Raw genomic sequence first — 16,203 nt, 5'->3', positions numbered from 1 at the left:
AAAAAAAATAGTTAGCGCAGAATAGACAATTACTACCCGGATCATTTTTGCAACAGCACTCAGACATTTCTTAGTCACAGGAACAATAATACCAAACAAAATTGTTTACAGGCCTCTGACAAGTAGAAATGTAAACTTTACCTCTCTCACGAATGGAGCTGCCTTTACTTCAGACAAATCCTTTGGCTTCGCCAACACAAGTGCCTTGTCTTCAAAGTCAGCACAGCACACGAGGTAGTCCCGACCGTGATCGCGGAAAAACTTGGCCGGGTTGGAAACTTGCACTTTCTCCTTCCTTGCTTCAAAATCGCTGAACTGTGTTGGGTCGGTGTGATGCCCTCCCGCTGTCAGGTAGATCTTCTTACAGCAGACTTGCAGTAGGTACGCCATTTTTTTAAATCTGAAATTTGGCATTCAGTTGTTTTAATGTAACGAATAAATAAGTGTAGCATAAAGATCACAAGTTGTTAAATCTATGAGACACATAATGTATACGTGTTTACAGACTAGTGCCCATTTGCCAAAGTGGGTCATTGATACACGCAATTCTCTATACACTAGGCTGTCATTTTATAACAATTCATCTCAATGGACCTTAAGTACAAATTTGAATTCATAATGACACAATGTGACAACCCCTGCATGGCAGACATAGGAAAATACTGTGTATATCAAAACATGTGTAGACGTTAGAAATTCCTCCAATGACTGTAAAAGCCTCCAATGATGGTAAAAAAAACCTTATCCCATACTACAACTGCTGTATTAAGATAAGGCTCACGTTAAGCTATAGAACTGTAGTTATGTAGATATGCCATACTTTGTACCTTCTACAATTGTTGTGCAATAATGTTATATTTTAACCCGGTGATACATCAATGATTAACGGTTGGTAAATTTCAAACAAGTCTTATCATTGTATATCTATGATTATCCGGGCATTAATGCACACATTGCCATGAGTTGAGGCACATGTCTTGCAGGACTTAAAGTTGTAGGTACAACGGTAAGGTTAATGCTAACATCCTTGCAATAGAGACAGTAAGAGACACTTGCAAGGTTCTAAGCAGGCCTATAGATTTCTTAAATTAGATAAGAAGTAGATCAGGGGGCGGCGGAAAGGGGGGGGGGGGGCTGTGGTAGCAGTGTTGTGTAAGCCTAGGAAGTTCTTCTCCAGTCTATTATCGCTTCAGTTGACTACAATCTTTGATTTCATTGGGTTATCGTAGGAACAAGTAAAAAATAAATGTTCGGGTGTAGGTTTGCAGACCGTCATGACAACATATGTAAACATTTTTTTGCATGTCATTCTGATCACGTACACAGCACTGTACAATCAGTTGCCCTTTGTACCATGTACTTGAACCTGTTTTCACCACACCTGGTAAACCACTTAGCCAAACTCTAGAAGAAACTTGGGAACGATCTACAAAAATACTTTCAGCGCAATTGCGTTTGGTTGAAGCCGTTTAGACATGTAGATGGTAGTGTTTCCTGGGGGAAATTATAGTTATGTATTGTGCAACTTCAATGCAAAGTTAAAGTTTTGATGCCAGAAAACTCGCCCACACGATGCCTTACGTGTGGCAAGAGAGGGTAGGTGGTCCTGTTTATTAATAAAGAGTTGTTATTGAGTAACACAACCACACAAGTAAGGATATACCGAAACGCCAAGTCATGCTAGTCTATGACAATCACACACGAGGTGACATGTCTGTACTTACCTGGGTAAATTTGATCTCAGGTAAGGGGTTCGGAGTGGGGAGGTACGGAGCGGCTGGCGAGCAGAAAAAGGGCCAGGGCGGGGTCAGAGTCCACTGGCGCTTTGTTGAACGTCACTGACGGTAATCTCCAAGTAGATGTTGGGACTAGCTGCCCTTTCTTTAACCTTCACGGAAGGGAAACATGTTGTTTTGCTCCGTTTCTTCTGCTCCAAACCGATAAAGTCAATGACCAGACGGCCGCCTTCATGGTTGTTGGTTGCCCTGTGGTGTTTCATTACAATACTTAGTATGCAGCAAAAGACCTAGGAGACACTCAAGTGGTTCTGCTTTGTATTATGGCACTTATTGCAAGCTAAAAAAGAGAGTAGCTGATGGCTGCTTTGACCACATCAATCAGGTAGATGAAAACATCAACTTCACACAGGAGCCAAGGCGTGACAACATGCTCCCCTTCTAATATACCAAAACTATCATAGAGTAGGTCCTGTTCGAAGTGTACAGGAAGGGTCTCCTAAGTCTTTTGCTGCATATAAGCCTTCTCACACTCGTTACCACGCACGCGCGGGTGAAATGAACTCTGGGTAATATGTCAAAGTTGAAGGCACACAGAAAATCAACATTCCGCCATTTTGCAGGCGCCATTACATTCGGACATTGCTACGCAAATCGACACAATGGTAGAGACGTCAGACTGTTTACGTCTGTGTGCCTTCAACTTTGACATATTACCCAGAGTTCCTTTCACCCACGCATGCGTGATAACTAGTGTGAGAAGGCTTATTGTAATGAAACACCACAGGGCAACCAGCAACCTTGGTGGCGACCGTCTGGTCATTGACCTTATCTGTTTGGAGAGGAAGAAACGGAGCAAAAACGACATGTTTCCCTTCCGTGAAGGTTAAAGAAAGGGCAGCTAGGAAACTTAACAGTTTCTAGCCGTCCCAACATCTACTTGGAGATTACCGTCAGTCGTTCAACAAAGCGCCAGTGGACCCTGACCCCGCATGGACACGCCCCTTTTTCTGCTCGCCAGGCTGCAAATGGCCGCTCCGTACCTCCCTACTCCGAACTTCAACCCAGAGATCAAATTTACTCAGGTACGTACGGACATGTCACCTTGTGTGTGATTGTCATAGACTAGCATGACTTGGCGTTTCGGGATCCTTACTTTGTGTGGCTGTGTTACTCAATAACAACTGTCATTTACAAACAGGACCACCAACCCTATCTTGCCATACGTAAGGCATCGTCACTGTGAGCGAGTTTTCTGGCATCAAAACGTTAACTTTGCATTAGCATTTGGAAGTTACACAATACATTACTATAATTTCCCCCAGAAAACACTACCATTTACATGTTTGACCGGATTTAACCAAACGCAATTGCTATGAAACTGTGTGTTTTAGGTCGTTCTCGAGTTTCTTCAAGAGTTTGGCTAAGTGATTTCCCTGGTGTCGTGAAAAGAGGTTGAAGTACATGGCCCCTGGACAAAGGGCAACTGTACAACGCTGTGTACATGATCATAACATGCAAAAATATGTTCACATATGTTGTCATGATCAATGATAACGGTCTGCAAACCTACACCGTAACATTTATTTCTTACTTGTTCCTACGATAACCCAATGAAATCAAAGATTGCAGTCAACTAAAACGATAATAGACAGGAGAAGAACTTCCTAGGCTTATAGTTTTTATACAACACTACGTCTGACATGTTCCTACCCGAGGACCCAGGATTCCTCCCCTTTTCCTCCGCCCCCTGACCTACTTCTTATCTATTTTAGGAAGTCTATAGGCCGGCGCAAGTCCTTACAGGTGCCTCTTATTGTTGCAAGGATGTTAGCCTTGCCGTTGTACATGTACCTACAACTCGTGTCCTGCAAGACATGTACCTCAACTCATGGCAATGTGTGCATTAATATGCCCGGATAATCGTAGATTTACAATGATAAGACTTGTTTTTACCAACCGTTAATCATTAACGTATCACCGGGTTAAATGACCCACATTGGCAAATAGGCACCAGTCTGTAAACACGTATACGTAATGTGTCTCATAGATTTAACAGCTTGTGATCAGTCCAAACCCTTTATGCTACAAGTACGTTAACGTGACATCAACAGGGGTGCCTAAGCATTTGCACGAACCCTATGAGATTCGTAGGAACATTATGTGATACGCACGAATTACTATGTGAAAACGCACGAACCTTATGAAAATCAGACGAATCACTATGCAAAAACGTACGAACCTTATGTGATTCGCACGAATCACTATGTTAACACACACGAACCTTATGAAACCGGCCAACCGCCACCGGGTCACGTGACATCACGTCATTCGCATAAAGTTCGTGCAAATCACATAAGGTTCGTACGTTTTCGCATCGTGATTCGTCCGTATCACATAATGTTCGTACGAATCTCATAGGGTTCGTGCAAATGCTTAGGCCCCCGGATTAAAATAACTGTGTGCCAAATTTCAGATTTAAAAGATGGCATACCTACTGCAAGTCTGCGTGAAAGCGGGTCTGAATCACCTTAACCCAACGCAGTTCAGCGATTTTGAAGCAAGGAAGGAAAAAGTGTCAGTTTCCAACCCGGCCAAGTTTTTCCGCGAGCACGGTCGTGACTACCTCGTGTGCTGTGCTGACTTTAAAGACAAGGCACTTGTGTTGGCGAGACCAAAGGACTTGTCTAAAGTTAAGGCAGCTCCATTCATAAGAGAGGTAAAGCTTACATTTCTACTTGTCAGAACCTTTTAATAATTTTGTTTGGTATTATTGTCAATAAGAATGCTTTTTCTGAGGTGCTATTGCCAAGATGATCTGGTTAGTAATGATTTATTATGTGCTATCTATTTTCTAATTTTTTTTAAGGAGAAGATTGACGAATTGTATGCTCCTTAACCCTATTCATACGGGGGGGGGAGCTTTTGAGGCCTGCGCCAAACTTCATCAATTGCTATATTACTGCTATTTTCGTACAAAAATAAAATCTTGTGTACTATACTTTCCACAAGACTGCGATCGCGCTGCGCTCTCACAGCGACCTAAAGTGGATGTTTGTTAACATAGATTATATTCTGGCTATATCATTAAAAAAACACAAAAAGGGTGACTAAAAAGACAATAGAACAGCTACGAAGCACGAAAAAAACTGTTATTTTTCCAATGCATTTCGTCGAGCGATCTGTTAGATTTAAAATCGAAGAGAGATAGCGCTACTAAGACAGCCATCACGACATTTCAATAAATTCTATCAGAGTGGTACTAAAATCTCCGTATCCTTCCAATTACACATTTTGCAATATAAACAGGAACATCTTGTCAACAACGAAATGATGTTTCTATATAAGGTCTGATATGTAGGAGTCTCTTCTAAATCACGCTAAATGCCTTTTGTTCAAACAGAAGGAAAAAATATGAGGTAATTGTTGCATGGCACAACTTACTCTTTGAGCAATCGGAAGCGTTGTAGCCCTTTGCCGTAAAAGCATTAAGTCTAAATATCAAAACCAGCGATATCGATATGTACAAATCTTGAAGTAGCTTAAGTCTAAGTTGAAAGAAGCATTGACTACAAAAAAAGAGAGAAAAATGAACCATTAACTTTGTAGCTTTTGTGTATGCTTAACCCTATTCAGACAGGGGGGGGTGAGGCCTGTGCCAACTTTTATGTCGCATAACGCCCGAACGGCTTACCCTACAGCCACAAAATTCGGAAATTTTCTTAAAATTTAGTTGGCAAAAATTTCAACAAGTTTGGAAACATTTCTGTTTTTCGTCTTGCCATAGCAATCAGTTTTTAATAGGCATTTTTTTTACAAAAATCGCTAATTTCAGTTCTAACACTGTATTTTTCAGGTTTTCTTGCTATATAAAAGCTATTTTATTACATGAATAAAACTTTATCTCATTAAGTTTATTTTTGATAATTAGGTGTGCATGAATTATGCTAATTGAACGACGCCATCGGCCTAGATCCAAGATGGCGGACCATTGTACCAGATCACGTAGAACTAGCTTTCATATCATCCCTTAAAATTCATAACTAGCTGACCCGATGTTGCTATTGACAACAGAAGTGGTAGCAGACATTATTATTTTGTTATCTACAATGGCTGTTGCATTTTCGAAGCACAACTTGAAGTTTTATGGGAATACACTTTTCTTCATGGTTCCAGCCAATACAATCACATTAATGACGTCATAATAACGCAATATTACGTCATAACGACGTCAAATTTCCTACAATAGTCATATTTTATGTCTACGTCATTCTCTAAAAAAAGGGGTCATATGATAAGTCGTTTGTGAGTTACAGGAGTTAGACGGGGAGAGGCCTCAACTCCCCCCCCCCCCCCCACACACACACAACCGTCCCAGATTGACCAAAAAAGCCCGGTCTGAATAGGGTTTAAGAAACAATAACTCATCCGTTTCTTGGACGGAACTCTCTCAAATATTATCGGGGTGCAACAACAAAGCTATATAATCGACAAACCTCGTTTCTCTGGAACATAACTTTCCTATCTCTTTTCAGCCCTTGATGTCGACAGCTGAAGAACTACTCGTGATACCATTTTCCCAGTTGGCAGATGTCGCTACTGAAGTTGCCAAAGACGTTGAACATGTCACAACTATTTTCCTCCATCATACAAGTAAGCCAGTAATTTACATACCCCAAAACAGGAATTGAGCCATTGCTATTACTTTTCTTTAGATAATGCTATAGATTATTAAAAAAATCATGAAACTGCACTATTTGTTTATTTCATTACATGAATGTATTTTGCCAAATAAAAGGTCACAGGCGACAAAAAGCACAAAATGATTCTGTTAGAAAGGCGTTTATTGGTATTACCTTAATAAAGTAGGATATCCGTTCTTATATACGAAACACGATTGACAAGCAACAAACATTGAAGAAATCCTAAAAGACAATTATTGTCATTCTTTTACAAACAGTGCGATGCGGATCGACACTGCTGGTCAAAGCTCTACAAGCAAGTGGTGAGATGCACACGATTTCTGAATCCGACGTGCACACCAATTTCTCACGTTACGCCCTCCAAAAGGATACATCTTTGGATGAGAAGGAAATGCTCATGACCGTCATAAGACACACCAACACTCTTTTCAACTACTCCCTGTTACAGGACGATCCTTCCAAAACAATAACCTGTTACAAATTGCGTGGCCAGGTAAGTCAACAAGGAAGCTACACAATATAGATTGACTGCATTGATTAATGCAGTGCGGGGCAAAACCCTGCTGTTATCACGATCGAATGAATGTGTTTCATAATCTGACTATCTGACTTCATTTCCATCTCGTTAAACCTCGTTCCCGCATTGTACTGACAGTTTCTATATCCACAGGTTCTTCCCATTGCAGACCTGTTGCAAACCGCATTGCCAAGAGTGAAGAACATCTTCCTGTATCGGGACGTCATCGGATATGTGGACTCTAACCTCCATCTCATGGCAGAGGGCCGCTATTGGAAGTACTGGCTCCAAACTGCTCTTAAACGTGATGTCAAGTATGTTGAGAACATAGGTGACATAGTGTTCCCTGCTCCATGGGATGTCCCTGTGTTTACTTCCATTCCCGTTACCCATGGTGTCGTCTGGTTCTTTGCCTGTATTTGGCTCATGTTTATGAAAAAAGCAAATGAGCTGACGAAAGATGACCCACATAAATGTTTCCATGTGATACTGAGATACGATGAGTTATGTAGGTATAAGGAGGGCATGGTTCTGAAGGTCATGGATATTCTCGGAATCGGATGTCGGGATAAAGATGCCAAACATAAAATACGAAAGGTTTTCGGTGTTGACAGTCAGGCGGGCCATAGATTGTCCAGTAGGGGGCCAAGTGGGGGAGGCAGCTGGGTGGGGGAGTGGGAGATGGGTATCATCTTAAAGGTTATTGAACATGCTAACATGGAAATCCACCAACCAGACTTTGTAATCAACGGAACTCTTACCCAGATTTGAAAACATTCGTAATTAAAGCTACAGCAAGTTCACAAGATGGAAAAAAATATAAAATCTGAGGTGTTATTTGTTAATACTGCTGCCTTTAATTCTTATCATCCTAATGCTAACGTATTTGACAAGGTGCAGATAAAACAGGATATAATTATGCATACTTAGATAACTATATCAATGTCCAAATTCAGATATTAATGATCGAGGTTGACTCTGGATTTTTTATGTATTTTACTTTGAGCATGAACGCTTGGCTACCTAAAAGATTGATATGTATTGAATAGATAGATCTTACATCAGCTTGTTTACGCTACAATGTACACAAAAAATCTGTAGACATTTCCAACAGAAATATGAAGGTCTATTTATCATGTAAAAGGTACTGTGACATCCTCAATTGTAGCAAATGTAACTGAACATTCCACCCAAATTTACTGCAAAATAAGAAAAAAAATGCTAAAATTGATTAGGCCAAAACAGGTAAATTTTATGGATAATTTTCTTTGCAGATTACAAAAATGATTTGATAGGGCAAAAATAAGATGGTAACAAGATGGTTTGATTTTCAAAATAGACACCATGAATTCATTCCTGTATTCAAGATGTGCACTGGTGTAGTAAAAGTGACAATAATGTGGTAGATTGGTATCACTTACAAAATTGATAACTACGTACATGCACCCATGGTTTCCATATTGTTGCCACTTTACAGCTATCCAACAACTTTTACTTCTACTACTACAGTCATGGCTACCATGGTAGTGTCCGTACTACATGTATATCATCAGGCTACATATTTGCTCATTTAGTGATTTTTCGTCATGTTGACCATCTCCAAAGAAGAAAAATTCTGTATGAGTAAACGAAAGACACACGGTACATCCGTAAGTAACAAACCCTCATTAATTAGAGATTTTTAGGCCATACTGACTCCATTTTGTGGCTAACATGCCCAAATGGCCCGAAAGCTTGCCCCAACAACGGAATGATGAGAAAAGTCAACGGTCTGTATTATTAGTGTAGATATTACTGACTCTTGGGCGATATTGTGTTTCCAAATCTTTAATATTAATCTTTTAACAACAAAGCAGACAGAAATACATTGTTTTCTCACCGCCAAAGCGTCACCTACATCTGCTACTTACAGCGGCGAGAAGCAGAACTCCAGTCAGAAGCTCTGAGGAAGGTGTCTGACAGACATCGAAACGTAAGCCAAGTAAGCGGTACCTACTGGTTGTGCAAAAGAAATCTCCTATATCCTATATTCTACTAACCTGATGAATTATTTTCGGAGTTATGTAGACAGGTAGCGATACACTAACCAGCTGATCTTGCCGAACCAGTACAAGTTTAACACGTTAATGGCAGGATGTAACACAAACAAACTGACGATCGTGGCGACACGAAACCCGGCCAGATCATCTGAGGTCACGTGTTGATAGAACTGTACCCACCAGACAGGGATGGTGACGACACGACAGGCGAAAAACACGACCAATAGGAGGACGCCGTTCACTTGGTACAGCGTGGACTTCCCCTGGCCCAGGCCGAGTAAGATAGACCTGGAGAAGTGATAACAACATCACATCATTCAAGTTTATCTTTATGTTTCAACACAAGACCATTCTTCTAGGTAGAGACATCCAACCGCGCTGGCAAACCGTCTATTGTCTGTACTCTGCTATCTCAACCGTAGCCATCAGTTCCTGACCGCCCTGCTTACCTTATATATGCAAGATCCATTTTGAAAATTGAAAGGCATATTCTCTGATTGGCTGACAGCTGGTTTGTGGCGACGCCCACAGGAACTGATGGTTGATCATGAGATAGCAGAGTACAGACAAGAGGCGGTTTGCTGGCGCCGTTGGATGTCTCTGCGTAGGAGAATGCACAAGACCAAATAAGCCCAGATGTCAGACTCTTGGTGTTGTGTTGCATTTTGATATTGCTGACCACCAACTGTTTTCCAACTTCTGCCGTGTGCGTACTGCATGATGACAGTCTTGTAACGTGCTGCCTGTACCGAAAGTGCGAAAAGAAACGAAAAGGTGCGAAAAGGAACCAAAAGGAAAGTACTCTCTGTACTGGTAACAGTTAGTCCTGACTCCTAGATCCTACCGAGTTGAGCTTGTCTCAACTCTGATGTTTCGGACTTGGCGAGAAGAGATGTTGTTCCAGTGTTTGCTACTTCAGTACCCATACGTGGTCTCTTGATCTATTGTCTTGCACTGAGCAAATTCATTATCAAAAGCTTCAAGCTTATCCAGGTAAATTCTTGCATGTGTAGCTGTTGTTACCTGAGGTGGAGGAAAGGACCGGATAGCTCCATCATCAGCCAGTAGTTAATGAAGTACGGCACAACCGGATCCACCTGGATACCGCGAGAGAAACTTGGTTAGGTTACAGAACGAAGCTTGGTTAAGTTACAAACGTGTGGAATCTTCTGTCATGAGAAGAATCTGATACCAATGTTATCTGAACTTGAAAGTTCATCTGTGTTAGCAGAAGTCATTATTGTTGAACTAGTTGAACTGTAGATGTCCAACGGAAAATTAGACTCACCCAAATTTTCGACTGAACAGCATTAATCTTTGTCAAGGAATTGTGAGATAGAACACGTGACTAAGTGAGCATTGGGTCATAGGTTGCAGGAAGTCTGTGGCGCCCACCGTCATGACAAAGACTGGTGTTGTTCAGTCGAAAATTTGGGTTAGTAATTTTGGTGTTGGAATTTACAGTTCAACTTGTTCAAGAATGTTGTCTTGTTGGTTCTGTACCCCACTTTTAATGACTAAACATTAACTCATACATCATTTTTGGGGTTGGGGCACTCTTTGAATATCGCCTGACGTCAACTTTTCAGATTGTCTATGGTGTGATGTTCTAAATTACCGATGACACATTGGTGGTAGCTTTACATTGGAAAAAAAGTTTTAAGAAAAAACTGAGCCAAGGAAAGGCCACATATGTTAAAGTATTTCTGGTATCGAGAACTTGATGTATGTATGAAATGCAATGATGTCATGATCGGTACCCGTTATGCAAGAGAATACTGATCACCGCACTGGCGGATCCAGAAATTTGCTAAGGGGGGGGGGGGGGGGGGGTCACGAGAGCGGGGTCTCCCCTCTCTTTGTCATGTCTGTGGCTGCCTAGTTCACGTTAGGGACATTTTTTACTATTTTTAGCAACTACCACTGAGGACAAACCGAACGAAGGCTAGTTCCTCCTTCTTAATATTCATAAATGACGCCACGCTACACAAACAATATCACAAAATTATTTGTACCTGGCTGCCGATTTGCCTTTCTCCGCGAAGCGGCTCGCGCTCCTATAAAATCGCATAGAAATCTCGTGGGATCTAAGCGGCTTGTCGGAGACGATTTTGAAAGTGTCTTATGCATTTGAAATTGCATATATTTTGGACTCTTTTTGCTTCTGTGGTGGCAATTGATGACGATTAATCGGGGGAAAATGACAACAAAAACGTCAGCACGGTCATTTCGGCGACTGATCAGAACTGGAGACATAGTGGGGGGTGTCGGCGCACGACGCCGATTTTCCCTAGGCGGGGTCGACCGGTTGCGTCTCTCTAAGCCGATAACGGACGATATAAATCACCAGTTTATCAAAAATAATTAACTTCCGCTGATTTTCTGGATATCTTACCAAGTTTCCACGCTCTTTTTATATCTTTGAGCGCCGATTTTGGCTTACAACGACCCACCAGTTTCATGGGGAGAAATTGATGCGGCCTCGCTCCGTCCCCGCCCCGGGCCTTTACCGTAAGTTTACGTGACTCGAAAGACCCACTAGTAATTGCAAACTGCAAGTTTCTCTAAATAATTACCAGAAAATCTCCTTTCAAGTAAGCGAATTAGTCTTATAACGTTGTCATTATTCTTGGCATAACTTCCGAAGACCTTTAGTAGCCTGGGTTTATCTTGCCATTTTTTTTTTGCCAGCTGAAGGGGGAGGCGTGCGCCTGGCGCGCCTCCCCCTGGATCCGCGCGTGCACCGTGTTGAAAGGGTAGGGTGCACTCTCATTGCACTCGTGTCAAGCTTGCGTCACTGTTGGTTTCGAAAGCTACTCAACGAATTCCAGAGAAAAAGAACGAATTTTCTTACTTTTTGTGTATTTTGTCGTCTTATAAGTCATACTTTTACGCGTATCACGCAATATCTAGATTATAAAAAAATCGGAGAAAATAACAAAACAATGTTGCAATGAACGAACCCCACAGTGACGCAAGCTTGACGCTAACGCAGTGAGAGTGCACCTTTAGGGTGGACAAGAGTCAGCCTGGGTTAGAGACCGCCACATCTCGTTCCCAGTGTCCAGGCTGATGACTTACGCTGACAGCGTACCCTCCACACAGGGCGATCACGTGATGCAGCGTCATGGTCCGGTTGTACAGTGAAGGGCAGACCGCCTGGAGGAGGGTATCTGTGGTAAAAACATCCCAAACGTTTACAAATTGCATGACAGACAAATGCATCAGAACACACTGTACCAATATACCTTTGGCAATAAGCCCTTTCACAGAGGTTAGAACGCATGTGCGGCAACAGGAATTCTAGGTAATATGTATCATATATATATATATATATATATATATATATATATATATATATATATATATTCTCTGTGAAAGGGCTTATTAGAAAACTTGAACAGGTACGAAATGAGGAGAGAGAAGTTGGGACAAACATCACAGTAAAATCTGGGATGATGGGGCATTTCCTAGAAGGGGGATTTGATAAAGAAACCTTTAGGCCTTTGAATCTTCTCTGCACAAATCATATTTTATTATTTGCAAAGCAACTTGTGTGCAGATAAACGTTAAACGCCATATAAACCTGCCCACATACCTGCCAGCGTGTAGCCCAGCCCCACGCACGTCGCATGTCTGACAAGTGGAGAGTCATACCTGGGGGACATGAGAACCAAAGCGTGGTACTTCATACGTAATATAACTGTACATAATATAAGGAAGATTTTTCATAGACATAAGTCACATAACCGAGATTTGATGCCAAAGCGTGGTATACTTCATACGTAATATAACTGTACACAATAGACATAATATAACTGTACACCATAGCCAGTGGGGAAAAGTTTTCATAGACAGAAGCCACATAACCGAGATTTGATGCCAAACCGACGTTTCGGTGGAGCGCCTGTCACCTTCCTCAGGGCGAAAACTACTACTTCTAGTTGGTACTGCAGCTTGGTGTCGCTAGTGCACTGCAAACTATGTGGTCTCACACGTACAGATTGAGTACTTGGAGATGGACAGGAAAGATATGTGCTCCAAAGAGCCTGTTCCTTTTCAAAATATCATAACATCTTCTAACCCTATATCCCCAAGCACGGTCTAGACTAGACAAGAATGACCTCGCGCATACGCAGTTGAAACCGCAAACCGACTTATACTAAGACACTCACCAGACTGTGTCCGGCTGCACGTCCCCCGGGTACAGGAACACGTACAGGCCGACAGTGCTGGGAATCAGCGCGTGTACCAGCGACATCACACTGGGCAGGGGAGCAGACATGGTGTTACTGGGCTGGCGATACTCTCCAGGCAAATGTTCTGCTCATTCTCCTGAGCAGACGTCCAACGGCGCCAGCAAACCGCCTCTTGTCTGTACTCTGCTATCTCAACCGTCACCATCAGTTCCTAACCGCCCTGCTCATAGATATTAATGAGCTTACACTTATATATGATTATATATGCGGGATCTCTTTTGAAAGGCCTATTCTCTGATTGGCTGACATCTGGTTGGTGGCGACGCCCACTGGAACTGATGGTGACTGTTGAGATAGCAGAGTACAGACAAGAGGCGGTTTGCTGGCGCCGTTGGGTGTCTCTGCGTAAGAGAATGGTTCTGCTCAGCAAGCCCAGTTTTTGACGTCTTTTCGTCTGGCTATCTACGTTGGCCCGTTTTCACGCCGGTCTTAGGGCTGATGGAAATAGAAAGCCCGACGAAATCGCCTAAAACTCGTCAAAAACTTGCCGGAGCCGATGTCACGACTGGCTTTTATTCAAACTGTACGTAGTACCGTTTTAGCAATATAGATCTGATATACATTATACAAGCACAAGTATATTTAAGAAACTGAAAAAAGAAGTACAACATTCACTACACATTCTTACATAAACTTTTTAAAGCCTTCATCCGACATGCTTATTTCTATGAAAAATTGAAATATTGTTTTCAGTGTGCGTCTGTGTGTGTGTGTGCCCTTTTGTGTGTGTTTTTGTGTTTCGGGATGTTTGTAGTCAGCATAACACAAGAACCTCTAGATATCCGGAAGGATTTACGATGACATTTTTCCTTGTCTTGAATTAAGTCCCACATATGCATTACAAAGGAACCTCGGGAATTCTCACACCGTGCAATGTAACATGACACGCTTATCCCATGACACCCCTCACCATTAACAAAAAGCATAAACGTATATATATCAACATTTAAATTACAGTAATCAGTTACAAATGTACGACAGCATATCGTAGTAAATGGTTAAAAGAATTATTGCAAAAAAAACTCAGAAAGTGCGTCAACTTGGGTTCGACCACAACTAAAAAAAGCCAAAACCCTAACCCTATACATGTATCAAACATACCAACAAACATCACGGTGTGGGCAGAACGTGCTATATACTTTTAGTACTTAAAGTGACGGGGATCGATAATACACTTGAAAGGCGACAACCATTTCAAAACGCGACGACCGTTTCAAAAGACGAACGACCGCTTACGAGACGAAAGTCAGCATCGATGTCTTGAGAAAAGTCTTACCAGTCCCTCAGCACCACCTGTTTGCCGGGCGGCAGCGTCTTGAAGACAGGAGACAGTCTCCTGAGCAGCGGAGCAGCCGGCCACTTAAAGATGGCGAGATGGAAGGAGAAACTGGCGAGGATCGTGAGAAGGTGCATTCCTGAGTACGCCATGGCTGGGCGGTGGTGACAAGGGGGGGGGGGGGGGGGGGCTGTTTTCTGCAAACTGGACTGGACCGACTAGTTTGTTAATTGACCGGTATTGTAACATACCAGACTGTTCCATCAGATTTTTGGGGGGCTGGGGTGCGGAATATTTCAGCCCGTCATAGTCCATTCTCGTCCCATACTTCACACGCTTTACTTGATAAATTAACATTATGGAACTGTAGTAATGTAAGACTCATATGTAACGTAACCAGTAGAGGAGGGGTGGTGTGTGTTTTCTGCGAAATGGGCAAAGACTGAACCGACTAGTTTGACCGGTATACTGGACTGTTCAATCAGATTTCTTTGGGTGGGGGTGCGGTATATTTCAACCCGTCATAGCCCATTCTCATGCCATACTTCAAACTACCTGTATTTGACAGATAAGTAATATAGAACTGTAGTAATGTAAGACTCAACTAACATAGTCATAGTCAAGTTTATTGCACAACGATTGTAACAGGTACAATGTATGGCAAATTACGTATAACTAACAACTATAAACTACTTACATCAGTATACTAGTCTAATATGATAGAAAATATGGCGGCATGGTGTATTTCACTTTGTTAAAGCACTACTTCTCTTTTGCATAGCATAATATATATATATTGGCCTAGGTGGACAGATATGGAGTCGGGACAGGATAGAAGTACATCGAATATTTTTCTGCTTGTTTTAGGTAATGTTGTTCCGTTGTTATACATGGTCAATAACTTTTTCCTTTCTTCATTATAATAAGGGCATATCATCAGGAAATGATATTCATCTTCAATACTGTCTTTGCAGATGGGACACATTCTCTTTTCAGCTGGTATATTTTTGTGACGACCCTTTTCAATTTCCAAAGCATGTGCTCCAATCCTCAGTTTTGTTATGCTATTAGTAAATGATCTGTTTTGACTTGATAGGTAATTTTCTAGAGCGAAGGTTGTCTTAATTTTCGAATATGTTGCCAGTTTACTAAAGTTTCTTATATTTTGTCTCCAGTTCGAAAGAAATGTGTCCTTTAGGCGTTCCTTAAACATGTTTCCAAAATATTTGGCATCGACATTAGGGTTTAGCCAAACATTTTGGAAACCATGCCTGCATAGTATATCTTGTACATGTGTAATCCATTCATGTTCTTGTACAATGTCAATGTCGTATGCTTTTTTAACAATTCTATCATTAGACATATTGTGTAATCTAAGCCAATATTTAACATGACCAATAGTTGCACCGGCCGCCAAGCCACAACTTATATAGTATATCACAGTGTGTCACTTTCTGCTCTAGTGTTCTAAAACACACTACTGAAGCATGTATACAAGTTAGATCTAAGAACTGTTCTTCTTTGAGGGATCATTGAAAAAGCCGCTATATTAATGTTTAGTAGCATGAGATTCAGCGCCTTTTCGGTTAATCCGAATATATATAGATTTCAAGCCATGTAGAAATTTTTGTAGCCAAGTAATTTTAGTACTCAGATGACTTTATGCTCTTTGT

The 16,203-nt window shown here is 41.6% G+C and overlaps 3 protein-coding genes across 4 annotated transcripts in view; 1 reads left to right on the top strand and 2 right to left on the bottom strand.

The window, feature by feature from the left end:
• Positions 1-1,792, bottom strand: part of LOC118427320 — a 4,926-nt gene extending 3,134 nt beyond the window's left edge. The window contains exons 1-2 of the mRNA XM_035837055.1: positions 1,725-1,792; positions 142-400 (exon numbers count right to left, since the gene is read on the bottom strand). Of these exons, the coding sequence (XP_035692948.1) occupies positions 142-390 (249 nt within the window). The 5' untranslated portion in view covers positions 391-400; positions 1,725-1,792. The remainder of the gene's footprint in view (positions 1-141; positions 401-1,724) is intronic.
• Positions 1,793-2,722: 930 nt separating this feature from the next.
• On the top strand, positions 2,723-8,600 carry LOC118427321. Of its 2 annotated transcripts, XM_035837056.1 has the most exons (5): positions 2,723-2,821; positions 4,213-4,455; positions 6,272-6,389; positions 6,697-6,932; positions 7,110-8,600. In XM_035837056.1, the coding sequence occupies exons 2-5, from the start codon at positions 4,222-4,224 to the stop codon at positions 7,725-7,727; spliced, it is 1,206 nt and encodes a 401-aa protein (XP_035692949.1). In that variant the 5' UTR covers positions 2,723-2,821; positions 4,213-4,221; the 3' UTR covers positions 7,728-8,600. The 2 variants fall into 2 exon arrangements, with proteins under 2 accessions (XP_035692949.1, XP_035692950.1); XM_035837057.1 differs by lacking the exon at positions 4,213-4,455.
• Positions 7,791-14,693, bottom strand: LOC118427327 (TLC domain-containing protein 4-B-like). The gene is made up of 6 exons (XM_035837063.1): positions 14,531-14,693; positions 13,171-13,260; positions 12,594-12,652; positions 12,077-12,168; positions 10,019-10,092; positions 7,791-9,283 (listed from the first exon to the last, which is right to left on the bottom strand). Exons 1-6 carry the CDS (start codon positions 14,680-14,682, stop codon positions 9,016-9,018), a joined length of 735 nt encoding a protein of 244 aa, XP_035692956.1. The 5' UTR covers positions 14,683-14,693; the 3' UTR covers positions 7,791-9,015.
• Positions 14,694-16,203: the final 1,510 nt, after the last annotated feature.

This window comes from Branchiostoma floridae, chromosome 12 (assembly GCF_000003815.2).
Source record: "Branchiostoma floridae strain S238N-H82 chromosome 12, Bfl_VNyyK, whole genome shotgun sequence".
Taxonomy (NCBI): domain Eukaryota; kingdom Metazoa; phylum Chordata; class Leptocardii; order Amphioxiformes; family Branchiostomatidae; genus Branchiostoma; species Branchiostoma floridae.
Note: the sequence above shows the minus strand (reverse complement) of the source record. Positions and strands in the feature narration are given on the sequence as shown.

What these genes read in the sequence shown, in the direction of transcription:
- LOC118427321 (XM_035837056.1), top strand. Translation starts at nt 4,222, where the DNA reads ATGGCATACCTACTGCAAGTCTGCGTGAAAGCGGGTCTGAATCACCTT. An exon ending in CAGCTCCATTCATAAGAGAG is followed by an intron (nt 4,456 to 6,271) that starts GTAAAGCTTACA and finishes ATCTCTTTTCAG; the next exon opens with CCCTTGATGTCGACAGCTGA. An exon ending in GTTACAAATTGCGTGGCCAG is followed by an intron (nt 6,933 to 7,109) that starts GTAAGTCAACAA and finishes CTATATCCACAG; the next exon opens with GTTCTTCCCATTGCAGACCT.
- LOC118427327 (XM_035837063.1), bottom strand. Translation starts at nt 14,682, where the DNA reads ATGGCGTACTCAGGAATGCACCTTCTCACGATCCTCGCCAGTTTCTCC. An exon ending in GTGGAGGGTACGCTGTCAGC is followed by an intron (nt 10,093 to 12,076) that starts GTAAGTCATCAG and finishes CGCGGTATCCAG; the next exon opens with GTGGATCCGGTTGTGCCGTA. An exon ending in GGTCCTTTCCTCCACCTCAG is followed by an intron (nt 9,284 to 10,018) that starts GTAACAACAGCT and finishes TCACTTCTCCAG; the next exon opens with GTCTATCTTACTCGGCCTGG.